Source organism: Miniopterus natalensis, chromosome 12, assembly GCF_054644295.1.
Source record: "Miniopterus natalensis isolate mMinNat1 chromosome 12, mMinNat1.hap1, whole genome shotgun sequence".
NCBI classification, from domain to species: domain Eukaryota; kingdom Metazoa; phylum Chordata; class Mammalia; order Chiroptera; family Miniopteridae; genus Miniopterus; species Miniopterus natalensis.
The window spans coordinates 36,750,947-36,763,473 of NC_142092.1; the positions used below are offsets into that span (position 1 = coordinate 36,750,947).

General features: G+C 41.4%; 1 protein-coding gene across 1 annotated transcript in view; it reads left to right on the top strand.

Annotated features, from left to right (window-relative positions):
- The first annotated feature begins 1,172 nt into the window (after positions 1-1,172).
- Positions 1,173-12,527, top strand: part of TMC1 (transmembrane channel like 1) — a 140,058-nt gene continuing 128,703 nt past the window's right edge. Inside the window, exon 1 of the mRNA XM_087822542.1 lies at positions 1,173-1,245. Within this exon, the coding sequence (XP_087678668.1) occupies positions 1,173-1,245 (73 nt within the window). The remainder of the gene's footprint in view (positions 1,246-12,527) is intronic.

Consider the following 12,527-nt stretch of genomic DNA (forward strand, 5'->3'; position numbering starts at 1 on the left):
ATTATAAATGTTTCAAACATAAATTATAGAGAACAACAAAATGTACCCTTATACATATATCGTCCTTACACATATCACCCAAACTCAGTGATTATAAAAATTTTGCCACACAAGATTCACCATTCCCCTCCCTTTATGTGTGTTAAGTCACATTTTTCTATTCCAATACGCATGTCTAAAAACATGGAGATTTTCTTACATAGCCATAACGTCACTATTATCCATGAGTAAACAATAAATCCTTGGAATCACTTAACGCACAGTACACATTCCAATCTCCCCAATTGTCTTTGTATATTTTATTTGTTCAAATTTGGATCCAATCAAGGTCCTGAGTAGTTTGTTCTCTCTTCTCTCTCTTTCTCTCTCTCTCCCTCTCTTCGTGTCATTGACTTGTTGAGGATATTAGTAAGCTGACCTGTAGAATGTCCCCCATTCTGGATTTGCCTGTTTCCCTGAGGTGGTGTTTAGCTTGTTCCTCAAGCTGCCTTTCTCTTTTTCAGCTGGAAGCCGGCTCCAAAAGCTTGATTCAGTTCAAGTTTTGCAGGAATATGACGTGTACTCTCCTTTGCATCACTTAGGAGGCTCATCAGATCTGGCTGCTCCACTTCAATGACATAGATAGTGATTCTTGAGTTCAAGTGCTCACCACCTGATCTCTTTATTTCCTTATCAGCCTTGCATGCAATGGTCACCACATGAGCTTTAAACATTCTGCAAATATTCATCAGAGCCTCCATTGAATACCTTTTATATGCCAGATACCAGGGTTACAAAGGGGGACAAGACAACCCAGCTGCTAACAAGTATAAAGACTGTTTATGCATCCTAAGCCTATTAGCATACCCTCCAAAATATGGGGTTTCTATTTTTGAGGCAGATTTCTAGCCAAGGAAAGATATGAATGGAAAATAAAATGGGAGCCTGGAGGTTCCCTAATGTCTAATTAACTTATTAACGTTCCTTCCTTCTCTTGTCCTCATTCCATTCCTTTCCCTCCCATCTCCCATTTTCCAATTATTTTGCCCTCATAATGTGCCAACTAAATCGAAGATTAGTGTCAGAGGTGTGGCGCCCTAGTTCCCTCTTGTTTGTGTGCCGCGTGAATCATGACGGCGCTAGCGAGATAGCAGATCACACAGCCGCCTGATTTTGTGAAACAGGAAACTGACATGTACGAAAACCTTGCTGCTATTCCAGTTTACACAATGACCGACCCCAATAATGAAGGACTTCGTTACGAAAGTACCCAGCAGCACGCCTTCTGACCAGCAGCAGGGACTTTTCCAAGTCGAAAGGTAGTCAAAGGCACACCGTGTAAATCTACACCCACGCGGGCCCGGGAAGAAACTGTATACACGTCTCCTCTGGAAACTGCTGTGCTGTGTGTTTAAGCTGCAGGCAGCTTAAAGCAATTAGAGTTGTATGTCCTCAGGCATCCTTCGTGGAATTCAAATGTTAAAGACTTTCATTCCACCTTGAGGAAAATACAGAACTAAGTAGAGAAATGAAAGCTTAAAAAGCAGGAGGAAAGAACGAAGGAAAAACCCACTAGAGGCTCTGGAAATAAATGTGTGCAATCCTTGACTGTCAGTGGCTTGTACATAAGCCCCGCGAAAATCTCATGTTCCTGCTTCATTTTATGACAGCGTGGAAGGTACATCGGCCACCAGCAACCTTGTAAATATTTGCGGATTTGGATTTCACAAATTGAAATACAGTCCGCCGAGGGCTTTGCTGCTCGTGTTACAGCAGAGCCGTGGCAACTATCTCGAAATCGCCACGTGGGAGACGGCTCAGATGATGAGATGCGGAGCTCCTAGCCAGCAAAGTTTACTAGGAAAGGCTTTCTAAGGCTGCCTCGTTAGAGAAGTACATTTTACACTTGTCATGGACCAAACAAAGTTCTGTTCACTCAGTTTGCTTCCTTTATAGAGAAGAAAGAGCCACACAAGTGCCAGTCACACGGGCAGGAAAAGTTTTCTTGCCAAGTGGGTCAGCGGACACGGGGACCGCGTGCCCCACAGTAGCGCAGGTTAGCTCAGGGCTGCTCAGCTCCGTGGAGCCACAGTGCTCTGTGACAGGCTTCAGTTTCTGGAAGAGGAAGGGCCATTTTGAGGGTACCTGTTCTTCACGCTCTGTTAGATTAAGATTGAAAAACCCTAGTAGCCGCTTGTATGAACTGGCATGGGGTGATCCTGGCTACTCACGTCAGCCCCAGGGAAAGGCTTCATTTTCCAAGCTTTTCACCACGTGGCCATGGGTTTGAATAAAAGCTAGTGTTTACTAGGGGCAGACAGAGAGCTGGTAATGACACCTCTCACAAGTCCCTGGCCCAGATAGAGGGGCCACCGGGCCTTTAATGTTATTGGGACCTGTATCCTGTGTTCTCTTTGGCTCCCTTAATGGAAGATAGCAACAGTAACAACAGTATCATAATAAAACCCAGGTGCCAACGCAGACCCTTTGTTCTCTGTCTTCTCCAGGATTTCTACATCTTCCCAGGGATTAAAGTCAGCTCAGGGCTGGCTCCCACTTCCAGCTTCTGGGAGACCATCCCATAGTCCCAACCCCCCCCCCCCCCCCATGCACGTTCCCTTCTCTCCACCCCGTGCTGAACCAAATGCCATGCTCATTCCCTTTTCTTTGAGTTGCATGAAAAAACACACACACCTTCCTGGGGGCATTTTTGTGTAACAGTCTTTATTGCATATTTGAGAAGACAGATGGGGGTTTAGATCCTAGCAGAGCAAACATCTTAAATGGAAAAAAATAACCTCAGCCACCATAGTGAGGCTTTTCTATTATCTTTTTCTGCTCCCTCCTTTATTTCTGTAGCTTCCCCCTCAGAAATGGAAATAGGCCCTATCCTCAGTCTCTGTTCTGGAATTTTCCTGTAGCTCCCAAGACAAATGGATGTGCTTTTGCTCCGCTAAACAATTTTCTTTAGGGCTCTGTCCTCATTGCCCACCAGTCTCTGCAATTGAAAGAGGGCAGCACAGAGATTTATTTTCCAAGTAACATGAATTATTTCCTCTCTCTGTTCTTCCAACTTGGAAGGCAGATTTGATTATGGTGAGTTTTGATGAAAAGCAAGGTCATATTTTTCCTCCAATACTAGAAAAATAATGTAACGGAGCATTATAAGGTGGTGATTGTTCCCTGCTCCATAATGTCATCTATGATTACTAATATCTTTTTCCGCCCCCAGAGGTTGACAAAAGTGTAGCAAATACAGTGGACGTGGAGCCTTGATAATAAAATTACTAAATTCCCTAAGGCTAAGGGCCTGGTTTGGAGCTATGAGATTCCTAATCTTTGCCTCCTTACTGCTAAAAAGGCAAAGATGGCTTAACAGTTTTTAACAGTGAACCACACTTACAGGGGACCAGGAGAGAGGAAGATGTCTTTTGGGAGAAAGCAGAATTTATATCGTGGAAACTATTTCTTCTGACTTTTTTTTCCCACGGGGGAGAAGAGCCTTGGACTTGTTTCTTTCCTTTTCCTGTACACCTGGGGATGTCAGAGCCATCTGTTTATTTCTCTCCACTTGGTTGGGTGCTGACAATGGTCCCTTGTCTTAAAGATGCTGCCTATTGGAGCAGCAGAGTGTTTGATGCTAATTGGACATGAAAAAAGTGGTAGGAGAGACATGACTTAAATAGGAGGGGGAGTACCAGGGAACATCTGCATTTCCCACCATTTTATTTGCAAAGATATTTAGATTTCTCTCCAGTAGGTGTGTTCCAAAGAAGATGGATGGGGCAAAAGCCTTCTTGCAGATATCTCCAAAAGGAGCTGACCAGTAGGAGAGTGGATCCTAATTTCAAGAAGTCTCTTGGTTGGAAAGGGCTAGTGAGATGAGTATAGGAGGTCATGCTGAAGTTGGATTTTCCAAACCAAAAAAAGGCATCCTCAGTACCCTCCTATGAATGAACAAATGCATGTCCAGGAGACCGATGGCCCTGCCATGTTGGTGATAGAGAAGCAGCAACAACCACCAGAAAGGGACATCAGAATTGCCATCAGCAGCTTGTGGTTTCTCAAATAAGTCAATGTTGCCTCCTCATTCTTACCTGAAGTTTGGGGGTAGGCACAAGCTGGAGAATCAGAGAGGAGAAAGGGAGAAGGTAGTCATGAGAAAGTAGACCATGCCTTCAGTGACATACTGGAAGCAGATCATGGATGTTCATGAGGCTAGGTTTAAATTTCAGGAATTTTGCCGGTTGTTCATTGGTAGCTTGACTGAGCCATGGTGGGAGTACTCAACATGTCACTCAATATACAGTGGAAATCAGAAAATGCTACAAATTGGAGCCTTTTAATTTTCTCTCCCCTGTAGAGCTGGTTTACTAACATGTCCCTACTCACGCTCCCTGTCCCCAAGCAGGTGCACTCAGGGGACAGCCAGAGCCTGAGGTGGTAACTTGTCTGACTGCCTTAATAACCAAAGTGGATTGAAAAGTTTTAACACTAGACTTAAATATAATTAGAAATGCTGCTACCCAGTAAGAAAAGGAAGGTCAACAGAATGGAATTGTGCAAGTTATTAAAAAACAAAACAAAATACCATTCTATATTTTTACCACTGTGCCTCTGGAGGGAAGGAAAAATAATTTCTCCTCTAGCCCTCTGAGTTCTAGCTGAGACCCCCTACAATAGTAGATAGATTAACAAGAGAAAAACAAACAGAAATTTGTTAACATGAATACCTCATTACATCAGAGGTACCTAGGGAAAGATGTGTAAATCCCTGAAGCAGCCTGAGGTTGTCTTAAATAGTATCTTAATAGGGAAAGGGGAGGGAGAATGTAGGCCTTTTAGGGGAGAGTACATGATTTTTAGGAAAGATGAATGGGTCCTTAGAAAATAGACCCTTAGGTTAGAGGTATGGTAGTTTGTGACAAAGTTTTTCTGGGTGTAGTGTCAACTACTAGTCTTCTATCTTGGGATAAGAGCCAATCTTCTCTGGCTGGTGCAACTCCCAGGGAAGGGATTTATGACCGTTGAGTTCCTTTTGAAGCTCTGTCTTTAGGCAGATAAAGGGGGTTCAGAGAAAGCCTCTCCTTGCATTTGCTGTTTTGAAAGTGCCTACAACTCAAAATAATCAGCTTACCAAAGTATCATATTTTAGGGTGAAATATTCTGCTGGCCTTCACTTCTGTTACAGGTTGAACTGTGTCCCCTTCCCCAAAAACATAGGTTGAAATCCTAACCCCCAGTACTTCAGAATGTGGCCTTATTTGGAAATTTATAGAGGTAATGAAGTTAAAATGAGGTCATGAGGCTCTAATTCAATAGGACTTGTATCTTTATTAAAAGGAGACATTTGGACACAGAGACATACACACAGAGGAAAGCTGATAAGAAGACATTCAGGGAGAAGACAGCCATATGACCAGAATAATACATCTATAAGCCAATAATGCATAGATTTCTAGCAACCACTGGAAGCTAGAAGGAAGGAATCTCTCCTACAGCTATCAGAAAAAGTATGATCCTGCCAACACCTTGGTTTTGGACTTTTAGTCTCCAGAATTGTGAGACATTAAACTTCTATTGTTTTTAGTACTTATTACAGCAGCCCTAGGAAACTAATACAGCCTCCAAAATCCAATTGCAATAACTGCCATTTATTGGTTATTTACAATGTATGTGGTGTGTGCCAACACCTTGCTTTATTTATATTACCTACATTAATTAATACAAAAGTCCTGCAAAGATGAGAAAACTAAAGCTTCCATTGATCATTGCAAAAGAACATCAGAAATTTCAAGGGAAGGGGGAGCCTCATACATCTCAGAATCAACAGGACATGATCAATAGATTTCTCAATGCAGACTATGAAGAGCTGGGTACTTTGTGGGGAGTTATTTTCATTCCATTCAGACCCCATCCATTGTTCCAATTCACTGAAAAACTGGAAATTGTCTTTTGACCTGATGGACATAGCAGTAGATAGGGACATGATGGTGAGCAACCCTACAAGTAGGATATTATCAAACAATTTGCAATTAATTCAAGCTGTTGTAACTTATAAGTGTTGAGTGCTCCAGGGAAGAAACAGGCTTAGACATCTGGCTGGATATCCCAGCTACTCTGGGCCAAATGCTTCAGGCTGAATGATTTAGCAAGAATAAAATACCAGGGGCACAGAACCAAGCCAAGCTGAGAAGGGAAACTATTCTAAAATGTCAGTCTGAAAAGTAGTGAAATGGTAGCGGGGTTGTGGTTGGCTGTCTATGACCAAATAACTACCATGATTCTGGAGCCAGGGGGATTATTCAGAAGGCCAACAAATGTGAGGTCAGCTGCCTCCCAATTGCTACACCCAGCTTATCTTGCAGCTTTGACTTAAATTTTAAGACTCATGACTTAGGGCCTGGGATAAAAATTGGGGGTTCATTTCAATATCAACTGATGTTGTAATTTGGGGGGTCAGGATATCTGAAATGAAGTGAGAGTTTCAGTGTCTCTCAGAAAACAATGGCAACAGACAGGATGTTCTGTCTTGGAGAGTATGTCTACTGGAACCTTGGAAGTGGAGGAGGTTTTTCTCAAATGTAAAGATTTGATCTTAATGTGGGTGGAGAGAGGCTCCAGATGATTGCTGTGTTTTCCTGGCTCATGCATAGATCTCACATTTTAGACCCATGAGAAGCCTTTACTTACTAAGCATGCCTTTTGCTCTGAGCTTTATGCCAACTGCTGGGGACCCACAAATGAAAATGCATTTTTTGCTGTCAGTAAAAGTTAAGTAAGTAAAAGTCTTGTTGAGAGACAGACATTCAAACAATACTTATATGCAATGTAAAAATTAGTACTAAGGGTTAGCACACGGTGTTTGGGAAGCTTTGAGTTAAGAGTGACCAAGTCCTCAGTGGTGGGGAGTGGGCTGTCAGGAAGGCTACAAGGAGGAAGTGTAATTATAGGATTGGGGTCCATGAACTAAGTTAACAGGTGCCAGACTACAAAGGCTTAAGGGAGGTATTTAAGCCTTTTAAGCTGCATGGTGACATGATTAAATGTGTAGTGTAGAAAAATCTCTATGGCAGCAGTGTGGAGTATAAAGTGACAAAAATATACACTCTAGTTTCCTTTGCTTTAAATGGCAATTTTACCTTTACCTGTGTACACATCTTATTGACTATAGTCAAGTAACAAAATACACAGGTATAGAAATTCTGTTACATGCCTGTATCTAGCTTTGTCACGGATTTACCATATGCCTATGCTCCAATCTTACAGTTGTACAGTACTGTTTATCAAAATGCTTAAGACTAATGAATAATAGTCTGTGTTCAAATGTACAGTCTCACAATGATCACTGTAGGCTATTTTTAAAATAAATTTTTCCTTTGAATCTTTGGCTTTATAAAATACATTAACTGAATTTGATAATAGATCTCTTGGAACATGGTCATGTGGTATGAAGTACTTTATCCAGCAGAGTCAAAAATATAATGGTAAGAGTTATCCTACAGAAATCCTATAGTTCTCAAGCCATCCCTGGAATTCTTTCTCTAGTTATTTAAAAAAATAAAATTAGCTATTCTCATGTATGTAAATAGTCACAAAAAGCAGAAATCCTTAGTAATGTATTCAGTTAGAACTTATTTTCTATTTTACTCTTATTGAACAAGCTCAAAAAGAGTCTGGAGGCTTTGGCTAGAAATAAATGATAAAGATTTATTCAAGGGCCTTAGGATTTGCAAAGTGTAAGCACAATTAAGGCAATACCTAGAGTATTCTGAAGAAGAAAGGAGAGCTAAGAGTTCTTCTAGTAAAGAGTGCATTCTTGAGAAGAAGCAATCCTGCATTCTTAGCCTCTGGATTGGTCCAGTTTGTTAATTCTCTAGATGATCAGTGGTCTGGATAGTGGATATCAGGTCATCTGGTAAAGTAAACATTTCTTAGTCCTTCAGGAAGTAATCAGAGAGTTATTTGAGAGTGTGGTGTATATCTAGGCATTAATGCAGGGCTGGAAAGTTCAAAAGTTTAAGTTCCTAAACTCATTAAAACAAGAATAGACTCTTTTCCTCATGCTTCAACCTACTTGATTTTGGTAATTTAGCAGCTTGACTAGAGTGACTCCATTTTATTTCTTCAGTCTATTCCTCGCCCTCTATTCTATATGTATGGTTCTCAAATTCCACTGTGGATCACAGAATCACCTGCAGGGCGAGTTCAAACAGAACACCAGGTCCTGTCCCCGGAATTCCTGATTCAGTTGGCCTGGCATGTGGCCTGAGAATTTGTCACAATTTCCCAGGTGACCCTATGGCTGCTGGTCCAGGAACCACACACAGAGAACCACTGCTCTGAAATAACAATGGCTAATTTTTATTGGGCACGTTCTGTGTTCCAACTGTGTTCTGAATATCTTATTAATATTAATATATTTAATTCTCATGGTAGCTCTATGATGCAGGCATTTTTAGTATCACATTGAAGGGCAGCAGACCGTGCCACTCCAAAATATTCATCTTGGACATAAGGATTATTTTGAGTTGATTATTTTGAGAAACAGCACAGATCAGAGAAGCTCTGAAAACAGAGTAGAAAGTACCGTTTTGTGAGGAAAATCTACATTTACAAAGGAACTCTCATTTGTAAGGGAGTCTCCCTCTCTGTACCAGGAAGAGAAGTATGACTCTAAATCACTAGAAGTTCTTATCGGTGAAGAAGGCATCAGGCTGCGATCTGCAAAACAACCTTACCCTTGTTTACTAAACTTTTCCTGGCAACCGCCCCATAACTGCCTCCTCCCACTTTTCTTTCTTTTGTCTTTAGCTGAAGATGGTATTTAAGTGGGAGTGCTAAGCCGCCCAGAGAGCCACTCGTTTTCTCTGTTTGTTTTTCTCTTATGAAACTGTCTTTTATTACAAGGGTCTCAACTAAAACTCAGAAGGGTAGAGGAAAACTATTTTTCCTTCTCTATGACATTGTTACAAATGAAACCAAGGTTTGAGAAAGTAAAGTAACTTACACAAGGTCCCTCAGCCAGTAAGTGATGGTTTAAGATTGAATTCAGCATTATATACGCTAATGAATTGCCACCAGTCCAGAAACTCTGGGAACATTTTGTGTTTCAGGACCAATATTGCCTTGCTCGGCTATAGATGTCTTTCTTTGTGAAAACATTCACATTTTGAGATAGAAAGTTACTTCGTCCCCAAGGAACATTTCTGACCATAAATTGCCAAACCTGCTGACTCATAACAAAAATAAAGAGCATCTACTCTTTAGTTCTGGCTTTTACTTTTGGGAAGTGGTGGGAGAAAGAATAAATTGCCACCCACCATAGATCATTTTATTTTTATTTTATTCAATGGCATTTACAGTACTGTATATGGAGGTGGTCTTGAGAGCTTTGTGGAGATTAGTTTTTCAATAGCAAACAGATGGCTCTGCTAAATATTTAAGGCATCTTGGGGAACAAGAGTATGACCCTGATTTGGCCATGTACATCACTTTGCATCAAGTGCTTTGGGGTCTGAACATCTAAAATGCACACATACTTTACTGGCTTATTAACTCATTGCTGGAGTCACTGACGTCTGAAGCTACAACTTCATGCCTGACCGCACACCAGGGATTTTTTATTGCTTACTTTACTGGCTCTTTGCCTGTTCTCCTCTTTTTACTCATAACCATGTATGTGTAATGCCCAGAAAATTCTTTCTCTCCCTCTCCTTCCCTCACGCTCTCTCTCCCTTTCTCTCTCCTTCTCTCCCTCCCTCCCTCTCTCTCTCTCTCTCTCTCTCTCTCTCTCTCTCTCTCTCTCTCTCTCTCACACACACACACACATACATACACACAGCATCTTTCATGGATATATTAGGTCAGAAAAATGTCTATGTTCTCAAGCTAAGCATAAAGCTTCTCCTCTGATTACGGCAATGCCCTGTTTAGTATTAAAGCTCTTATCTTTTCAGAATGAAATAAAAGGGCCATCATCACTTGGTGATGAAGTTTCCTGTAATTATAATCTCATCATCAAGGAGGAAACACTGATACGCAATATGCCTAGGTTCCAGTGTACAATCCTAGAATGCATAACACTGTGTAAGCCAGAGGGAGCAGTAAATCAAGAGGGCAGGGATGATGGCAGGATCTCTTGCTGCAGAGAAGATAAGGTTGATGAGGGTGTGGGAAAAGTCTATCAGATTTGGTGATCAAAATATTCAGGGCAGTTTTAGTCAAGGGCTGACACTACTGGGAAGCTGAGCAAGCAGTTAGGCCCCTCTTGTCTGATATTATGACATTATGATGGACTCAGTAATCAGGGTACTTAAAACTTTTCTACCAATGTTTAGCAGCTTGAGGATGCTAGCAGAAAAGTAGACGGCAGGGAGGGTTGGGGGGCATGTTGGTACTTGGGGTTGAAGGTCTGAATGGTGGAAATGGATTTAAGGATTATAGTTGTTAGAAAAGGTAGCATTGATCTATCTGCCTATAGAATTTTGTTTTAGAAGGGAGACAAATAAAGTCAGAAGGCCAGAGAGGATTTAGGACAGGATTTTCAAAGTGTTCCCTGTTTCAGCTTGGATCAGTGGGTCTGAAATAAAGGCCAATCTATGCTGATCTCAGTACCTTCTCCCATAAGTATCACAGGATCTTGGCTTTGATCAGTTTGAGATATTAGGGCTCTAGGCTGGGGAAGTCCTGTTTGCTCCCCAGGTCCACCCTCCACCTTCCTACACTCTGCTCTGTGACTTGGGAGGCCGACTTATAAGGGCAATAGGTTATCTTGCCCTCTTGCTTCTGTTCGGACCTGGCCATTGGGGAACTCTAGCATGGGGTTGGAAGGAGGAAGACTGTGAGGGAGGCATTCATTCCTCTACTTCCCTTCCTACAGGTGATCTTGGTCCTCTCCCCTTCAGACCTAGAGATGGTAATAAGCTCACCTTTCTTAGCCTTTTGATTTCTCTGTGCTCTGCCACACCTTTACAAATGCCTACAGAAATTATTCTGCATATGCTTCACTTCCTCAAATTACCCAAGTTGAATGTTCCATCTGGACCCTGTCTGACACAAGTTTTATGTAAGATTTCATTATAAAAACTTGTCATCACAAAACACATGTTTGAAACCAATAGACTAGGGCAGGGGTTGGCACACTTGTTTCCTAAACAGCCAGATAGTAAATATTTTTGGTTTTATGGGTCATACAATCTCTGTCATCACTACTCGACTCTGCTGTTTGAGTGAGAAGGCAGCCACAGACAAGTAAATGAATGAGTGTGGCTGTGGTCCAGTGAAACTTTATTTATGAAGCCAGGCAGTGGGTTTCTCTTTTGGCCAATGGGTTATGGTTTACTGACCCCTGATGTAGGACAAGCACTCTGCTCTTTAATCTGTGAGAGTGGTTCTCAATTTGGGAACATTTTGCCCCATGCTGGATGTTTGGCAAAGTCTTGAGACATTTTTTTTGTTTATCACAACTGGAGAAGGAATGTTACTGGCATCTAGTGGGTAGAGGTCAGGGATGCAGAGGTCAAGAAATCCTGGTCTTGAAGAGGTTAAGGAGATTGTCAGTTTGTTCATCACGTCACTGTGACTTTAGTGAAAAAAATCAGTTAATTTTATAGCTATTAGGACTGGTAGAATCATGTTTTTTCTAGCTCTAATTTTCACATCATTTTACAGTACTTCTTAGAAAAGTGGGATATGAAGCATTTATTAAGAACTGTGATAGTTTCATCAACAATTTTTTCATCCCTCAAATCATTAGTCATATTAATCTACCTTAACTTACTCTTTTTGTTCCCTAAATATCTTTTGGATAGATATAGCGTTCATTCCTCTTTTAGCAAAGTTTTGTCTGTCTGACATTCTGAAGCTGTGTCTTCCTAGATTTTCTCAACTTGCTTATTAAGATGAAGGACTGCTCAGTGGAAGAATTATATTTGGTCCAATGGAATAGATATGAATATGGTATAAGTGTGGGTGGTGGGTGGTGGGGGGGCTGGAAGATGAATAGCTGAACATAAGACACATTAGAATACTGAAAGGGGGGACTGTTTTCTTTGTGTGTGTGTGGGTGGCATGGCCTAGTGTAGTCAGATGGCACTAATGAAGGTCTCAGGAGTTGGGAAAGACTGAGACACTTTATTAATGGCAAGAGGGAGTAAGAATGACAGCTAGGAAAATGAATGGTTAGAAAAGTATGTTGGGGAATGTGCCCCTGAGCTAGTCTAGCTTTTGATTTTAATCTTATGAAGCTCTGTGTTTAAGACTGGCTACCTTAACATTTCAGAAAGGGAAGGAGAGAAGTAGATAGCTCCAACATGGGTTATGGTACTCTGATTTTTAAATGAACCTATATATTATCCTTGAACCAGAGGAAAACTGCAACATTTATATTCCCCGAACTGAACTGCTACTTCTTTTGACTAATGTTTTTGGTTTAATGACAGGGGACTATGTCTCACTTCCTCTCCCTTTCAGTATTCTAATATTTCTCAGGCTTAGCCACTCATCCTCCAGCCCCCCAGCACCCACCTCCTCCCAGCCCCCACAAG